The sequence below is a fragment of the Phyllobates terribilis genome, unplaced genomic scaffold (assembly GCF_046119375.1).
Source record: "Phyllobates terribilis strain yellow unplaced genomic scaffold, ASM4611937v1 Scaffold_2__4_contigs__length_985480577, whole genome shotgun sequence".
Lineage (NCBI taxonomy): Eukaryota > Metazoa > Chordata > Amphibia > Anura > Dendrobatidae > Phyllobates > Phyllobates terribilis.
The window spans coordinates 239962076-239981629 of NW_027362762.1; the positions used below are offsets into that span (position 1 = coordinate 239962076).

The 19554-nt window shown below is 50.2% G+C and overlaps 1 protein-coding gene across 1 annotated transcript in view; it reads left to right on the forward strand.

Annotated features, from left to right (window-relative positions):
- The window catches only part of TDRD3 (tudor domain containing 3), a 407068-nt gene that overhangs the window by 169948 nt on the left and 217566 nt on the right, over positions 1-19554 (forward strand). The window contains exon 4 of the mRNA XM_073663947.1: positions 4577-4737. Within this exon, the coding sequence (XP_073520048.1) occupies positions 4577-4737 (161 nt within the window). The remainder of the gene's footprint in view (positions 1-4576; positions 4738-19554) is intronic.

The window sequence follows — 19554 nt, forward strand, 5'->3', positions numbered from 1 at the left end:
GACACCCTGATGACACACTGATGGTAAAAACGGGCACACGTATGTAACACTGATGGTAAAAGCGGACATACGTATGGCACACTGATGGTAAAAACGGACACATGTATGGCACACTGATGGTAAAAGCGGACATACGTATGGCACACTGATGGTAAAAACGGACACATGTATGGCACACTGATGGTAAAAGCGGACACACTGATGACACACTGATGGTAAAAATGGACACACTGATGGTAAAAGCGGACACACGTATGGCGCACTGATGGTAAAAACGGACACACTGATGGTAAAAGCGGACACATGGATGACACACTGATGGTAAAAACGGACACACGTATGGCACACTGATGGTAAAAGCGGACACATGTATGGCACACTGATGGTAAAAACGGACACACTGATGACACACTGATGGTAACAACGGACACCCTGATGACACACTTATGGTAAAAACGGACACACGTATGTAACACTGATGGTAAAAACGGACACACTGATGGTTAAAATGGACACACTGATGACACACTGATGGTAAAAGTGGACACACTGATGACACACTGATGGTAAAAGTGGACACACTTATGGCACACTGATGGTAAAAACGGACACATGTATGGCACACTGATGGTAAAAGCGGACACACTGATGACACACTGATGGTAAAAATGGACACACTGATGGTAAAAGCGGACACATGTATGGCGCACTGATGGTAAAAACGGACACACTGATGGTAAAAATGGACACACTGATGGTAAAAGCGGACACACTGATGACACACTGATGGTAAAAACGGACACACTGATGGTAAAAACGGACACACTGATGGTAAAAGCGGACACACGTATGGCACACTGATGGTAAAAGCGGACACATGTATGGCACACTGATGGTAAAAGCGGACACACGTATGGCACACTGATGGTAAAAGCGGACACATGTATGGCACACTGATGGTAAAAGCGGACACATGTATGGCACACTGATGGTAAAAGCGGACACATGTATGGCACACTGATGGTAAATGCGGACACCCTGATGACACACTGATGGTAAAAGCGGACACCCTGATGACACACTGATGGTAAAAGCGGACACCCTGATGACACACTGATGGTAAAAGCGGACACCCTGATGACACACTGATGGTAAAAGCGGACACCCTAATGACACACTGATGGTAAAAGCGGACACCCTAATGACACACTGATGGTAAAAGCGGACACACTGATGACACACTGATGGTAAAAGCGGACACACTGATGGCACACTGATGGTAAAAGCGGACACACGTATGGCGCACTGATGGTAAAAGCGGACACATGTATGGCACACTGATGGTAAAAGCGGACACATGTATGGCACACTGATGGTAAAAGCGGACACCCTGATGACACACTGATGGTAAAAGCGGACACCCTGATGACACACTGATGGTAAAAGCGGACACCCTGATGACACACTGATGGTAAAAGCGGACACCCTGATGGCACACTGATGGTAAAAGCGGACACCCTGATGGCACACTGATGGTAAAAGCGGACACCCTGATGGCACACTGATGGTAAAAGCGGACACCCTGATGACACACTGATGGTAAAAGCGTACACCCTGATGACACACTGATGGTAAAAGCGGACACCCTGATGACACACTGATGGTAAAAGCGGACACCCTGATGACACACTGATGGTAAAAGCGGACACCCTGATGACACACTGATGGTAAAAGTAAACACACGTATGGCACACTGTTGCTTAAAAACAGACACACAGATGACACACTAATGCAAAGCACTGATGACACCGGTACCATTTTTTATGTGCGTGTTTAAACCTCACCTTGTGAATGAGGTCTATTTCTGTGTATGCTCCCCCCTCATGTATTTAAGCAGGGGGCTAGTCTTCGGGTTTGTTACACAGCAGCTGGGCCCGCTCCAGATCAGGCAGATGCCGGCTGTCTTACAGAGCTGGTATCTGCCTCTAACAGCAGCAATCTAATCTAAATCTGACTCCCTATAGCTGCTATTTAACCATGTAGATGCCACTATAAATCACTTAATGGTATCATCTAAATGGCTGGGTGCTGTTGAACGTGCTCACCCTCTCCCATTGTCCCTTCTGCCATTCAGCTAGTCTTTTACTGAAAATAATTGATGTATTCTCATCCATTTTACCTGCACAATATGGCCATATTCTCCGTATCTAGTGAGAGGGGTGAAGGTGGAGAATATGCTCTCTATACACTACACTTTAGTATTTTGATCACAATGGATTTCAATAGGTTACAAATTGATTTTTGCAATGCAAGGTTAAATGTAGTCAGACTTTGAGAAAGGTCATTAAGCTGTTCTTAATTGCTGCTATGAGATGCATCCGCTGCTCTGCTGGCCGGAGAGGCCGTTCTCACATAGACATTACTGCTTCTGATCCTTGCTGTACGGCCACTCATCGTAGTGTCCCCTGTTACTGTTACGTGACTGTCTTGTAAATGGTGTTTTTTATAATAAAATAATAGGTTTAAAGCTCTCCTAGAGATCAGCTTGCGGATAGGGGGTGGGAAGAGAATGTACATTTCCTATGCATTCTAGGTATGACGTGATGCATTTTGTAGGTATGGAGATTATAAGATACTGCCAGTCTTTGCCAGCCTTAAATGAATGAAGAGAGCTGTTTTTCTTAGACTATGTTCACATAGAATGGATCCTGCAGAAATCTGTAGTTTGTGCTGCCGTTATCCACTATCTTATCTCTGTATCAGTTTTCTTTTAACATTTGAGTCAATGGGCAACGGATCCATTAATGCGGCATCCGTCTATTTCCAACGGCTCCGGCAAGAAAAGGCTTTTTCCATCCTTATCTTTGGTCTTGCCTCCAGATATCCCAAGAGGAATGCCACAAGATGACCAACTTTGGGGAAAAAATTGTGCATTGATCTGTCGGGCATTTTTTCTGCTATATGTGTCCGCCTACGAATATTTAGAATTTATATCAAGCGATATTAAAGTCCTTCATGAAATTATTTAAAATAAAGGGTGCAGCAATGTTCACAGATCACTTGCATTACCTTGTGTTCCCAGCTGTGGAGCCAGGACCTCAGCGTGCACATTAGTATCACCAGAAATGTCATGTCCACTCTACGGCACTTATACTGTAATTGCTAACTCAGGGTCCACAGGTTAACCCTGAAATATCAGGCCATCAGCCAATTATTATCTCTATATACAATGCATCAAGGCTGCATGTAGCACAGGATGTGGAGGAGGCCATTCTTCATTACTCACAAAAAAAGAATTAGTGACATCTTCAGCCGTATGTAAATCACAATTTATAGTTTCTATTTATAATTAATCTATATAAGAGAATGATTGTACTTGCAAACAGATTTCATTCCTCACTTGCTGCTGGCTTCAGAGCTGACATCTTCCATTGCCGCCTGGCTCAGGGTGAACAGTTTGCATGTTTTTTTTTGACAGGCACTGTATAGAAATCTGTCGGAAATAGTCTACCCATCTCTCTGCAGCTCAAGGCAGATTTGTCACCAGATTTCATACATTATTAAACAAACCTCTTAGACCTGATGAGTCTGGTGTGCTTACTTGTCAGAATGGCTGCATAATAGAGTTGGTGCATAGATAACATGTGACCGCAGCACGGGAGAGGGAGAAGCGCCTCTTACCCACTGTCCTCTGTGGCTTTTATTTTGATTAGCCGGCGTGACTCAACCTCACGTGCGTCGTGCCGCAACGTTGACATCGCTGCAGGCTAGCTGATCAGAAGAGGAGTTGCAGACATCCGCAGAGGTTGTTCTCCCTTTTCCGTTCAGCGACCACAGACCTGTATATATGTGACATAACCAAGCAGTATGCAATGGCCTCTATACATCATTGTCGAGTCTCCACTCTTGTGGAGTAATTTGCTCTTTCTATTAGTAGCTTTAGTACGTCTGCACCTTATTCCCTATAAGTTTTGCACCATTTTTAAATCTTTTTTTTTTATCTTTCTTCGGCACATTTGCTTATCCAGACGTTTTAGACAGATTCTTAAAATGTGCCTTTTTCTAAAGGTTGCATTTTTTGGGGCACATCTCACTCCAGTCTCTGCTTGGAGTAAGGCTTTTGGCAGAATTTTTCTTTTGGCAAATTTGAAGATTAATGTGTGACATTTTAAAGGATTTTTGACTTTTTGCATTGAAAAGTCACAAAAACTGGGATAAAGAAGAAAAAAAGCAACAGAGGATTTTTTTTTTGCTCCAAATTAATGAACCACGTGCAACATTTTGAAAATATGTCTCAAAAAACGTCAGCCTAAAACACAAGACCTAAAAAAATGCCAAGGCGTGAAGTGGGGCAAATGTTCTCTTGGTAACTAGCTGCTGAATATCCCTGTATACATGCCAATACTCGAAGGCTGGAAACCATTACTCAGGTGGTAATTGTCAAAATATATTGTATTGTTGGCAGCGCTATGTTTATGCTCTTTGACTAAACAGAGTGGGTCACAGGGGTTCAGCTGCATCTTAGGGTGTGTTTGTCCTGCTTGCTTTTCTTCTAAATCTACTCTTATCTTTTCAGATAGATGGTCCTTGTGTTCTACAAATTCAGAAAATCCGCAATATATCTGCACCGAAAGACAATGAAGAATCTCAGGCAGCTCCTCGGATGCTTCGATTACAGATGACGGATGGCCATACATCCTGCACAGCCATAGAGTTTAATTACCTGTCAAAACTCAGGTAAGAGGTTCCTATGTAATATGCCGACTGTAAAACCATTAAACCAACTACCTTACACAGAAATGGCATTTATTATTTGTGGCTTAAGTTTATTCTTTATTGAACCCAAATTGCTTTCTATGGCAATTGCTTAAAAGGCAATTCCACAATATGATCACAAATATATCCTAATAATTCTCCAATGATGAGCTTTCACCATATTTGTCATGTTGAACTCAACACACGTTGTGATAGTTGCTGCAGAGCAGAATAGAACTATTTTTTTTTTATTTTTTAATTTTGCCTCTTAAGTTGCGGAGATATTAGCAATCAAAGTATTTGGCCCCTAATGAGTTAACTTTCTTTAAGTCCAAATGGGTGTTATCAGATAGTTTCCATGAGGGTGTGTACTTTCCTCTCCCTGTATGATGCTAACCAATCATAAGCAGGCAGCAACCTAGCCGGAAAAGAACACACATCCACCAGAGCAGGTTTCTCAGTGTGTGAGATGTATACTGTTAGACCCTGATCTTCTGGTCTAACCTTGTGCATGATTAGAAAGCACTGATGACTAATACCTTTCAGATAATATCATTCTAGGGGAAAGGGCAGTGCAACGGAGTTCAGCTGTGTCTCATTACAAATTCTTATACCAGGTCTCCTCCTGTCATTAGAACGGTCACCTCTGCTGTACTGCTCTTCCTCCCACACTGCCTGACTGGACATGTGTCAGTATCACGCTTGTGTCTGTTGTTCTCAAGGCAGCTTGTAATCACTCTGCAGTGAGATCAGAGCAGGGTCTCATTAAATCTCATACAGGAGTAGCCCTGTATGAGCTGTAATGAAAGCCTGCATATTTCCCAGCAGATGATGGCTGATTTATTTAGTCATTTTCTGCATCTAACAGCTGAGGATGGAGCTAAACTTCACTGTGTCTGTTAACATGTTAAATGCCGCTATCAATCTCTGACGGCAGCATTTAACACGTGCCAGTAGGGGGCAAGTCATTCCATGTCCATCGGCGTGCCTATTACATCGCAGGACGCCGATGGACTGCCATGACAGCCGGGGGTCTGCTGAAGACCCCCATGCTTGTTAATAAAATACTCTTTTGAAAGCCAGTGTTTAGCTGGCTTTCAAAGGAGACCATGATTTTCCCTATACATAAAAGTGCTGATGCACTGCTATGTATAATACAAGTGATCAAATGATCGTAGCTTCAAGTCCCTCAAAAGGACTAACAAGTACATTAAAAAGTAACAAAAGAGTTTTTAAAAAATATGAAAAAAAAGTAAAAAAAATATATATAAGTTTAAATCACACCCATTTTGCCCTATTAAAAATAAAAGTAAAAAAAAAAGTCCGTAAACAGCTTAGTGAGAAAAAAAATAGAAACGCCAGAATTTTTACCTATATGGAAGATTTGATACATACCTGGAGGATGGGCACCCTACCACTGACAAAAAACTATGTGTTTGGTATCTGCATAATGGTACTGACCTGGAGAATCATATTGCCAGGTAAGTTTTACCATATATTGAACACGGTAGATTAAAAACAAAACAAAAAAAACAATTGTGGAATTTTTTTCCCCACTTTGAAGTGCATCATGTGATAAAATTAATGGTGTCATTCAAAAGTACAACGTATCCTGCAAAAAGAATCCCTCATACGGCTATGTGTGCTGAAAAATTAAAAAGTTATGGCTCTTGGAAGAAAGGGAGGAAAACCCGAAAATGAAAAAAAAAAGCAAAAAAACCCCCCTGAAAATAGCCTGGTCATGAAGGGTTAAATAAAATGGGCAACCTTTGTCAGGGGCAAATTCAGTTAAAAAATTCTTATCATGTGCCATAAATATGTGTGCAAGCAAGTCTGTGATGTTGGACAATTCACACCCAAATCCATCCTGGACTTGGACATTGATTTTATTTAGCAGGTTACTTACAATGTCGGGTGTTCAGTGCGCAAATCTCTCGGCCCGCGGAACACCCTGTCCGCGGACCTCTTCGGCCGCGGACCTCTCTACACAAATCTCTCTGTACTGCCTTTCACCCCACAACACTGCGATTCAGAAGAATATGGGTGCCACGGTGGTCTACCCTGTGCCCTGCCACACCATTCAGTGACTATGGGTTTGACAGAAACAGGCCAGCACAGTACTCGGCTGGTCCCAGCAGTACCATAGACTATGAAGGCTAACCTGTCCTGATGGTCATTATTTGGCCCCCCACCAGTCCAGTATGATCACTCTTCAGGCTTCAGTACACCTTTAACTAATTACTGCCAACATGATCTTTTTCACCCATAACAGACGGCTTTGATTTTGGAGAAAGGTGTTGCTCTGCGCCTGTAGATGACAGCCTTCCTGCAAGGAATCAGTGCATAGAACTGAAATATAAAAAATAGCGAGACACGAGAACATCTTAAGATTTTTTTCTTCTTCAGCAGTTGTAACGTTAGGTCGGGGGGGCGCAATTATTGAATCTAGCACTGTCTAAAAATACTTGACATATCCTATTATATTAATGTGTGAGCAGTGGGTGTTATCTGTCACTGCCGCGCTGAATCCATCCAGTCCTGGTATAATGGCTCTGGCCTGCACTTCGTACCTGTACACGGTGAAATGTTCCCAGTTTGCATTTGAAGCATTGTTAAAGGTTTGCGCTGTTCTGTAAATGCTGTAATTTCCAGCTATCTGTGATCCGAGGGTCTGATTAATGAATGGCTGGCTCCCGCTCTGTAGAGGTGTCACTTTAATAGCTTCAAACGCTCTGCAGAAATTCACTTACATAATTACAATACAGGATCATGACTGGTGAGGCTGGGGCATGCGATAAGAGCCGCTATTCATGTGCAGTATCCATAGTCTCCCCCCGCACGCGGGAACTGTCACCGTGTATTTTATTCTTCATTTTCTGCTTTGAAAATGTTGGATTTTGCATGTTCCATGTCAGGGTTTCTGACCGAACACAAAACTGAGTTAAGACGCTTACCAATATCATGTTGAAGGGACCAGAACTTGAAAATTCTTCTATGGGTTCTCTATTACTGAGGCATTAATATCTGATACATTTTGACTTGTTGCTAATGTAGGCTATAAAAGACGGATTTTGGTAAGAACTTACCTGTAAAATCCTTTTCAGCGAAGGAAGGAAGGGAGACACAGACATTACTAGTGGGTAGGCGGAGCCCACATAGGATAGAACACCTCAGATTACAAAAAAGTGTTGACCGGCCCCTCCAGCTTGGGCTCCTCCTACTCCAGCTCTCCAGTCCGTACACAAGCTAAGGAAGAGCAATTATCACCAGCGGAGCAACACAACCCCTTCTGAAAAACTTAGAAAAAAGCAAGAAGACAGGTTATGCATATAACAGAAAAAACCACACAGTCCCAGGCACTACTCACTGGACCTGACCACTGCGATGAGCTGGCAATGCTGGAACAGAGCCCTAGCGCGCCGACCCCCGCCCAGATAACCACCATCAGAGAAGGGTCACGCCGCATCTGAAAACACAACAACACACTTCTGCCCTGGGAGGGTGCTGTGTCTCCCTTCCTTCCTTCGCTGAAAAGGATTTTACAGGTAAGTTCTTACCAAAATCCGTCTTTCAGCAGCAGAATGGAAGCAAGGGAGACACAGACATTACTAGTGGGACGTCCCAAAGCAGTCCAGAAATTAAGGGTGGGAAAAAACAACAAAGGCAGATTCCCAACAACTTAGATAAATGCGCAACCAGCGCTAAACACAAGTTAAGGAGATAACCTAAACTACAGCCGCCTGCAGAACCCTACGTCCTAAGGCCGCATCCGCGGAAGCACTGACGTCCACCTTATAAAACTTTGTAAAAGTGTGGACGGAGCGCCAGGTAGCCGCCCGGCAGAGTTGAGCTGCCGAGGCCCCTTGATGAAAAGCCCACGATGAACCCACAGCTCTCGTGGAGTGAGCTCGAATCTTAATTGGGCAAGGCTCGCCCTTAAATCGGTAAGCTTCTAAAATGGCCGACTGAATCCATCGAGCTATAGTGTCCTTGGAAGCTCGTTGACCATGACGACTACCTGCTGGAATCACAAAAAGTGAGTCAGACTTCCGAAAACCTTGAGTAATAGACAAATAGAACTTTAACGCCCGCACCAAATCCAAAGTGTGCAAGGCCCGTTCCTTCGCATTCCTCGGCTCTGGGCAACACAATATCCTGGTTAACATGAAATTGTGACACCACCTTAGGTAGAAAGTCGCCCCGTGTGCGAAGCACTACACGATCCGGGTGAAGCTCCAGAAAAGGAGGCGAGCAAGAAAGAGCCGCCAACTCAGAAACCCTTCTCAAAGAGGTGACCGCCACCAGGAAGGCAACCTTCCAGGAAAGCAATGAAAGGCTAACAGAGTCCATAGGCTCAAAAGGCCCATGTTGAAGAGCCTCCAAGACCAGATTGAGCCGCCAAGGAGTCACAAGTGCCTTCCGCGGCGGAAATTGATGGATTACCCCGCGAAAAAAGGAACGTACGTCCCTACGCGAGGCGATAGCCTTCCGAAACAGCAAGGATAGAGCGGAAACCTGACCCTTCAGGGTGCTAACTGCCAAACCCTTGTCCAGCCCATACTGCAAAAAGGCCAACAAATTGGGAATGGAAAAAATCCTCGGGTTCCTTGAAGAACCGGAACACCACGAGAAGAAGGCTTCCCAAGTCTTGTGATAAATCCTAGTGGTAGCAGGACCTCTGGCCGCTCGCAGAGTGGCAATGACTTCGGCTGAAAATCCTTGACGGGTCAAGATTTCGGTCTCAAGAGCCACGCCGTCAAACGCAGAGACTTCAGGTCCGGATGACGAATGGGCCCTTGGGTTAACAGGTCCGGGCGAAGTGGAAGTGGAAGCGGAGGCACTGCCAGAAGCTACACCAGCGTTGAGAACCACGTCCTCCTTGGCCAATCTGGGGCCACCAACATAGCCGAGACTCTCTCCAGTTTGATCCGACGTAACACCAGAGGAAGTAAGGATATCGGCGGAAACACATAGATCAGCTCGAATTGGTCCCACGGAGCCACTAGAGCATCCACCGCCACAGCCTCCGGGTCCTTGTACCTGGACATGAACGTCAGTAACCTGGCGTTGAACCTGGATGCCATCAAATCCACTTGGGGAGTTCCCCAACGGGAGCACAGTAGTGCAAAAACTTCCGGATGAAGACTCCATTCTCCGGGATCCACCTTCTCGCGACTGAGGAAGTCCGCCGTGATATTCTGGACTCCTGGGATGTGAATCGCGGAGATGGCTGGAACCCTGGCTTCGGTCCATACCATGATCCGAGAGATCTCCATCATGAGCCTGGAGCTCCTCGTCCCACCTTGATGGTTGATGTACGCGGTCGCCGTCGCGTTGTCTGTCTGGCAGACCGCTTAAAGGGACCGTCCAGTGTTGGAGGCAAAGGAAAATCGCCCTCAACTCCAGGAGGTTGATCGGCAGGACAGACTCTTCTGACGACCATACTCCCTGACCCAGAGATCGTTCCAGACCCCCCCCCAGCCCGTCAGACTGGCATCGGTGGTTATGACCGACCACCGCGGAAGGAGGAAGGACTTCCCCTGGGATAACGCTTCTGGATGTAACCACCATCCTAGAGACTATCGCACCCTGTGGGAGATGATGACACTGCGATCCAGCGAAGCCTGCGATCGATCCCAACGGGTCAGAATGAGCATTTGGAGACCCCTGGAATGAAATTGAGCAAACGGGACCGCTTCCATTGACGCCACCATCAAACCCAGAAGGCGCATACACCTTCGAAGGGACATTGCTGTCGAAGACTTCATAACCTGTACATGTTGACGAAGACTTGCTTGCTTGTCCGGAGGCAAGCACACCACTGCCCGTACCGTGTCGAAGTGCATCCCCAAAAACAGGATTGACAGCGACGGTTCCAGAGATGACTTCTTCCAATTGACTAGCCACCCGAAGTCCTCCAGGAGCTGAAGGGATAGATTGCGAGCCCTCACCGCCTCCTCCTCTGTGGACGCCACAATCAAAAGGTCGTCTAGGTAGGGAAGAATTGTCACCCCCTGCCTTCGAAGGATCGCCATGAGAGGCGCCAGAATTTTTGTAAAAAAACGTAGGAAGCGCTGGTGAGCCCTTCCGATGGGAATATGCAAATAAGCGTCGCGAATGTCGATTGACACTAAAAAATTGTTCTGCGACAGAGCCGCCACAACTGAGCGAAGCGGCTCCATGCGGAATTTCCGGGTCCGGACATGCAGATTCAATTTTTTGAGATCCAGAATGGGGCGAAATTTGTCCTCCTTTTTGGGGACCACAAAGAGGTTGGAGTAAAACCCCCTTCCCCAATCCTCCGGCGGAACCGGCACCACCACACCATTCTGCAGAAGGGAATCGACCTCCCGCCGTAGAGCGGTAGCTAGCTCGGGCTCTGATGGAATGCGAGATTGACAAAATCTGTCCGGGGGTCGAGAAAGAAACTCTATGAAATAGCCTGCCGACACAACCCGCGTCACCCAGGCGTCTGAAACGTGGGACGCCCAAGTCGACTCGAACTGGAGCAGACGACCCCCCACTCGAGGACCCTCGAGTGAAACCCTGGCGTCAGTCCGCCTTAGCGGGCTTTTTGTCAGCTTCCCGTTTGTCTTGACGGAAGTTCTCTTTCCAGGGAGTGCGGGATTTCTGAGAGATATTTTTTCCCGAAAACGAGGGACGACCCGATCCCCAAGAGGGCTGACCGAACCGTCCCCTGGGCCGAAAGGGCCGCCGACTACTACCGGCACTAGACTTGCCAGACGCAGAAGCCACAGCTCTACGCTGCGGTAAAGCCGTTTCTTTTGCCTTAGCCTTCGCAATCAGTTCCGTGAGGTCAGACCCAAACAGTTGACCACCCTTGTAAGCTAAACACAGCAAACCTTGCTTGGAAACCGCTTCTCCGGTCCACTGCTTAAGCCACAGTGCTCTTCTGACTGTGACAGCCGAGGATTGCGCCCTGGACAGCAGTGACGTAGTATCCAGAACTGCATCTCTGCCATATCGCGCTGCCTCTTCCAACAACTTGAAAAGCCCTTCTACCTCGGATAGCGGGGATCCATCTTGCCACGCCGTCCGTAGGCGGTCCAACCACCTCAGGGAAGCTTCACCAGGACACATGGCTCCTAAAGCCGCTCTGAATCCATGACCCGCGGCCTCGTAGATGGATTTAGCCGCCATCTCCATTTTTCTGTCCAGCGGATCCTGCAGACTCGCCTTCCCTTTAACAGGAAGTAATGAAGATTTGCTAAGCTGGGATAAAGGGACATCCACTTCAGGAGAAGGAATCCAATTAGCAATCGACTCCGTAGAACACGGATACAGTCCCTCAAAAAACAGTGTCCTCTGAAAACGCTTATCTGGACACAGGCGTTCCTTCTCCACCGCCCCATCAAGTTCATCCAGAGATGGTAACGTTGACCGCGACCTATGCGACTCCTGAAAAAGCCGGGCCGACTTACCAGGGCGTCTAGCTACCTCCTCCGGTAACTGTAACGCCTCCCTCATAGCTCCAATAAAAGCATCCACACGGCCCAAAAGAGAGGCAGAGCGCCCCTGCCGATCCTCTTTATCCGAATCGGACATCTCCCCAGCAGAGCTTGAAGGGGAACCCTCCATATCAGAGATCTCCGAGTCGCTGCGCGGGGAGGACAGTACCGGCCTGTGGCGCTTCCTGCCATGAGAAGACAGTTGGGATCTAGCTGACACCCAATGACCTAGAAGGTCAGACAGGCTATCAATAGAATGAGTGAGAGCCTCCATTTTAACATCACTGAGTCCCCCGACCTGCGCTGCACTTGACGCCGTCGAGGACTCCTGCGAGTCAGATACGCGAGACTGATCCTGTAGCGGACCTGGGAGACGGACCGTGCCTCCTGGACCCTGATCTGACATGCCCTCACACAGTATATAGCAGGCTTAAGCCTGTCAGTAACTAGGACAGTGTGGCTTCTAAAAGGAAAGAAACGAACGCTGAAGGGTTAAGGCTCTTACAGGGAGAGCTACCCCAGCTGTCCCCCAATTAAGGGTTAACCGCCTACCAGGGGGTTAATGCAGCAGACTCCCCACAACCTCTGCTAAATGAAAGAGGTGTGCGAGTCCCAGACAAAAAAACCTCTATATGAGGTAGCAGCTGCAGGGCAGCGCAGTCTGCCACCTAATTGTGCTGCATAAAGGTGCCCTGCGCTGTGGGGGTGAGGAGGTTAAGCTTCTGCCCTGACAGGCAGAAGCGACTCACCCAGCTGGCCGCGGTGCAGCGTTCCTTTGGTTCTGACGGGAGGAGAGGAGAGTGAGGAGCCGGAGGAGGCCGTCAGAAATGGCCGCCGCGCTGTGAGGAGAGAAGCCGGAAGGGGAGGGACAGGAGAAAGCGCGCGCTCAGAGCGCTACCTGCCCGCGAAAAGACCGGGAAGGCGCGAAGCCACGCCCCCCGCCGGCATTCAAAAAGGCGCGCGACTCCTCCGCTCTCCACTCCTGCCCTGCTTCACATGTCCTGCAGGGATCCACCTGCGGATGAAAAACACACAGTCACCAACGGTACATGTAACCGCGGCCGCCGCAGCAGCCGCTGAAGCACTCAAACACATTTACAAATGCTGAGTACTCACCCAGCTGAGCGCCACAGGGACCCCCAGGGATTTGTGGCGCTGTGGCCCTTAGCTTCCCCCCAGGACGGAGCGCGCAGGGACCCCAATGGCGCGGTTTGCGTCTTCTCCGGGAAGCGTCCCTCATCCCCCGGGGCCGGCAGGGTTCTGCAGGGACCACCATAAAGGGTATGCAGATCCGCCAGGGGAGGGGTGGGGGTCCAGCAGCGCTGAGACCTCTAGACCACGGGGGGTCCAAGTCTCTGTCCGATAAAAATAAAAAAAATTTCTGAGGAGCTGCTCCAGCAGCGACTATCCTCTGCGACCTCAAATTTTAGACTGGAGAGCTGGAGTAGGAGGAGCCCAAGCTGGAGGGGCCGGTCAACACTTTTTTGTAATCTGAGGTGTTCTATCCTGTGTGGGCTCCGCCTACCCACTAGTAATGTCTGTGTCTCCCTTCCTTCCATTCTGCTGCTGTAAGAGGTAACGGACCCATCGGTATTTCCTGCAAATTCTTATATGCTTCCATTTAATCTTCACAGTTACTCATAGAACACCTGGAATAATACTGCCTTGTCAAAACCCTCCGCCACAAATTGTTGTACTGCCTGGTGTTATGTCCAACAGTTAATTAGTATAGCCCCATGACGCTGTGGCCTTGGATTTTGCTTCTTCCATTGCAGAATTAATACATACATCACATTGGTAGTGTCTTAAGGGGACTGGTTGTGACTCTCTAGCAGGGTTCTCCAACTCTGGTCCTCGAGCCACCAACAGGTCACGTTTCAGGATTTCCTTAGTATTGCCAAGGTGATAATTGCATCACCTGCACAGGCAATAATTCCATCACCTGTGCAATACTAAGGAAATCCTGAAAACATGACCTGTTGGTGGCTCTTGTGGACTGGAGTTGGGGAAGAAGTGCTCTATAGGGTGGGCATCAGATAATATCCCAATAGGGTGCAGGTAAAGCATGAACCCACACCAGACATGCATTTCACATCACCTCACATGAGCTTACATGGTACATATAGGACTCAAGACCAACAGACATACAAATGGGAAAGTAACTTTCTACAATGCTTAAAGGGGTTGTCCAGTGAAAGTGTAGCACCCTGAGGATTCGGCTGCTACAGGGGTATTGCACCTCAACCCAGAGGTGTGATATTCCACTCCCGGGTAAGGATGGAGTGTGGAGCTGAGCTCAGTAAGCTGCATGCACTACACACATCCCATTTCCGAGGAACAGACCAACGGTACTCCCACTTAGAAATGTGCAGGTACGACAGAGTCTGTTCCTGGCTGGAGTGGGAGGGGGGTGGTACATCCCAGTAGTGTAGGGGCAGATAGGGGGAGCAGCCTGGGTAAAGTTAGGAGCTCATTGGGTGCTGGTCACCTGAGCTCACACATAGAGGGAGTATTTAAGGTGGGCACCATCTAAGATCAGGGTCAGTCTGTGAGAAGTCAGTCAGTAAGTCTTTGCAGAGCAGTGGAAGAGAGCAGAAGAGCAGAGCAGCCCCAAGGCCCAGAGAGAGAGAGGAGAAAGAAAGACCCAGAGGGGGAGAAAGAAGGAACTCTGAGACCCCAAATACAACCACAGGGTGAAGAGTTGGCAACAGGGTACCGGATCCCAAACTGGTGGGGGCTACAGCATACCTCAGCCAGAGACCGGAGGCCGTGGGCAGCATCTGCCACGGCCACCCACCATATCCACCCGGAAGGCAGACCACGCATAGGGTCAGGGAACCCAGAGGCAAAAGGGTTCGCCAACAAGAGGCCCGAGGGAGCCGGACATAGGTGGATCCCTGGTGGGGAAGGCCAGAGACGAGGACAGGACAGAACGGGAGCTCAGAACCACGTTCCAGAACTACTTGGGGGTTGGCAGAGTCCAGGACCTGGTGGACGCAGCACGGCTCGGGTGGTCACTCAAGGCCGGAGTGACCGGAACATCTGCAGTAAGTAAAGAACCCTGAACTGCACAACCCGACTCTGACTCTCATTACCATCTTCCCTGCACTTCCACAACCACCATCCTCTGCACCTGACCCCCTGAGGCTATACCCCTCCCGTTGGGGGTTATACTACCTAAGCTGCACCAACACCATCAGCCTCAGCGGACCCTGCTGCAGCGGCGGCCGTAGTGACCGCAATTCAACGGGTGGCGTAGTCGATATAAAGAACTTTAGTAACATCAGTAAGGACTGCCACACACTGAGCTTGACACCCTGGGCACGGACCGGGTCACAGCCACTCGGAGACTACAACCCCCATCTGATCCGGCTCCGGGTATTCCCCTAAAGAATATGGCTCAGGGGGCGCGTCAACTTTGGCGTAGTCGGCAGGATAACGTGCCCGCAACAACCGGGTACTGCGTGCCTGAAGAAAAGATCGCATTTACCTCAAAAAGAAGTCTCCTGCCGGTTCCGGAGGGTCCCCGCCATCGGGCCCCATCACAGGTCGTTTCCCGCCGGTTGTCCGCCATTTGCAGCTTTTTCCCGCCATCCATGGAGTTTCCCGCCACTGGGAGACGATTCCCGCCATTTCCAAAGATTTCCCGCCTTGGGGGAGCGGACGCCATTATGGGCGTGCCAGAGGGTGGCAAGAGGCCACCTCCCATCGTGGGCCAGGTCGAAGAATGGCGCCAAAAGCGGAAACCGCCCCCACCAACAGAGACTGTGATGCTGGAAGTGTCCATCAGCGTAAGAGAACTGCCCCTGGAACTGACAATCACTAAGTTGCCCCGGGACCACCCTCGATGTGGGCGGAGACAGAACAAGAGAGCAAAGATGGGTGTCGCCTGGAGCAGTCTGGAGAGAGCGCACCCGGAGACAAGAAGCCTGGAGCAGAGTCCAGAAAGAGCCTACCCGGAGATGGAGGGAGAGCCAGGCAGCACCGACCCAGTGGTCAGGAGCCTGATGCGGGCCGCCACTCCAGGCAGCACCGACCCAGTGGTCAGGAGCCTGTTGCCGGTCGCCACTCCAGAAGACCTGCTGGAGACAACGGAAGGAGAGCAGAGCAGCACCGACCCGTTGGTCAGGAGCCTGCTAGAAGCAACGACCCCACTAGGCTTAGTGGAGGTCCTGGCACAGCTCCCCCGAGATCGGGAGTGTGCACAGACTGCGCTGGAGGGCCTCGCACGGAGGATGGCCCGGGTGCAACTAGAGACGTTGGCGGAGTGGAGCCGAGAGATGGCCCAGCGGACCGAGACTCGTCAGCGGAGCACGCCACCCGAGACGAGGAGACAGACCGCCTCTGAGGATGGCGCAGGAGGACTGAAGGCCGGAGACGGCGCCGAGAAGGGAGCCGAACGAAAGGAGGCAGGTAAAGGGAACGTCTCTACCCCAAACCGGGAAACCGCGTACCTGCCCCAGCTCCCCGTCGCAGAGCCCGAAGTACCCCCTGCCGTGCCCGTCGCTGCAACGTCACCGCCGCAGACTAGGCCTCAAACGGAAGCCGCGACCCCTGTGACGTCACACGCCTCGACCCCGAGCGTGACCAAGCAGGAAGTACCACCAGCCTGGTCGCAGGGCCTAGTACCCCCGGGCGCCGCAATACCAACAGCGCCCCCTACCTCCGCGGAGCCACCGGCCTGGTCGCAGGGCCAAGTAGCCCAGGGCGCCGCCGTCCTTACGGTGCCCTTCACTTTCCAGGTGCCCCAGGCCTGGCCGCAAGGCCTGGGCAACCCGGGCGCTACCACCACCGCGCCCATAAAACCAAGAGTGCCGCATCTGGGAGAAGATTTGTTCGCCCAACATACGTGCCCGGATGGGCAGCCCTTTATATGGCCACCGGAGTTTCACCATCCCCGACTCCGGAAAGAGAGACCCCTAGACGAACCCCTGATCCCGGCTCCAAAGCCGATAAAGAGGATCTCGCCCCCGCTAGAAGAGACCCAGTTTGAGTGGGACCCCACCGGAGAAGACCTCATGGGGTTCACTCAGGAGACTCGGGCAGCCGCAGCGGAGCGTGCAGAGTGCTGCCGCCAGCAGCTCGAGGTCTTTGAGAGGGAGCGGAGAGAGAGGCGGGTCCGGGAACAACAAGCCCAAATAAAGAGCGCGGAGCAGAAGAGCCGGGCCAGGAGGAGTCCCCGTGCAGCTCATGGTCCCCCTTCCACCGGGACTGTGATCAAGTTTAATATGCAGCACGGGTGGGGCTTCATCCGAGATCACCGCACCCCAGGCGACGTCTTCGTGACAAGAAGAGACGTTGAGTCCCACCTACCGGAGGGACACAGAGGACGTGACCTGTATATAGGGGACGAGGTCACCTTCACCCGGCACAAGTGTGCCAAAGGACCCTACGCCCTCCATGTGCATCGCCTGACGGAGGAGGAGCTGCGGTGTGAGGAGGAGCAAGAGGACCCAGACGGGTCTGAAGCTAAAGTTAATCATAAAGAAAGAGCAGGAGGACGTCGTCGTTGAGTACAGCAGAGTAGAAGCTGTATATAGTTGCCCGTCGGGGCACAGTGAACCGTTGCTGCTAATATAGTCCCCGTTGGGACCAGAGAACTGAACTGTTAACCCGTGTGTCCCTATTCCCACTGACCGAGGACTGAGAACGGTCAATCCTCCCTAATACCTGGCCGAGGACTGAGAGCGGCCATATCCCTTTGTATATAGTTGCGCTTCCTAAAGCGCCCCCTACCGGTTTTATAGGAAACCGTGTTTCTTCAAGAGACTGTCGCACTTTACCCGGTCACAAGTTGCACAGTGACCGGAGGAGCTAGAAGCAAGAAACGACTACGAGAAAGTTTTATATGAAAAGTTTTATGATGCTGCTAATATATGTTGTTTTATATGTTTTATTATGTTGTTTATGCAAAAATTGTATGTTTTGGTGTTGTTTATATCTTACAGCCCGAGGACGTGCTGTGATTTACCAGGGGGGAATGTAGCACCCTGATGATTCGGCTGCTACAGGGGTATTGCACCTCAACCCAGAGGTGTGATATTCCACTCCCGGGTAAGGATGGAGTGTGGAGCTGAGCTCAGTAAGCTGCATGCACTACACACATCCCATTTCCGAGGAACAGACCAACGGTACTCCCACTTAGAAATGTGCAGGTACGACAGAGTCTGTTCCTGGCTGGAGTGGGAGGGGGGTGGTACATCCCAGTAGTGTAGGGGCAGATAGGGGGAGCAGCCTGGGTAAAGTTAGGAGCTCATTGGGTGCTGGTCACCTGAGCTCACACATAGAGGGAGTATTTAAGGTGGGCACCATCTAAGATCAGGGTCAGTCTGTGAGAAGTCAGTCAGTAAGTCTTTGCAGAGCAGTGGAAGAGAGCAGAAGAGCAGAGCAGCCCCAAGGCCCAGAGAGAGAGAGGAGAAAGAAAGACCCAGAGGGGGAGAAAGAAGGAACTCTGAGACCCCAAATACAACCACAGGGTGAAGAGTTGGCAACAGGGTACCGGATCCCAAACTGGTGGGGGCTACAGCATACCTCAGCCAGAGACCGGAGGCCGTGGGCAGCATCTGCCACGGCCACCCACCATATCCACCCGGAAGGCAGACCACGCATAGGGTCAGGGAACCCAGAGGCAAAAGGGTTCGCCAACAAGAGGCCCGAGGGAGCCGGACATAGGTGGATCCCTGGTGGGGAAGGCCAGAGACGAGGACAGGACAGAACGGGAGCTCAGAACCACGTTCCAGAACTACTTGGGGGTTGGCAGAGTCCAGGACCTGGTGGACGCAGCACGGCTCGGGTGGTCACTCAAGGCCGGAGTGACCGGAACATCTGCAGTAAGTAAAGAACCCTGAACTGCACAACCCGACTCTGACTCTCATTACCATCTTCCCTGCACTTCCACAACCACCATCCTCTGCACCTGACCCCCTGAGGCTATACCCCTCCCGTTGGGGGTTATACTACCTAAGCTGCACCAACACCATCAGCCTCAGCGGACCCTGCTGCAGCGGCGGCCGTAGTGACCGCAATTCAACGGGTGGCGTAGTCGACATAAAGAACTTTAGTAACATCAGTAAGGACTGCCACACACTGAGCTTGACACCCTGGGCACGGACCGGGTCACAGCCACTCGGAGACTACAACCCCCATCTGATCCGGCTCCGGGTATTCCCCTAAAGAATATGGCCCAGGGGGCGCGTCAAAAGCAAGTTATCACCTGTCTGCGGGACCTGTGATAACTTGCTCATTGGTGGGAGTTCTATCCCCGTTACAAAATGGAGCAGCGGGTCGCTTGCCTGTCTGCAGCTTCAGACATTCTCTTTGTGGCTGTCAG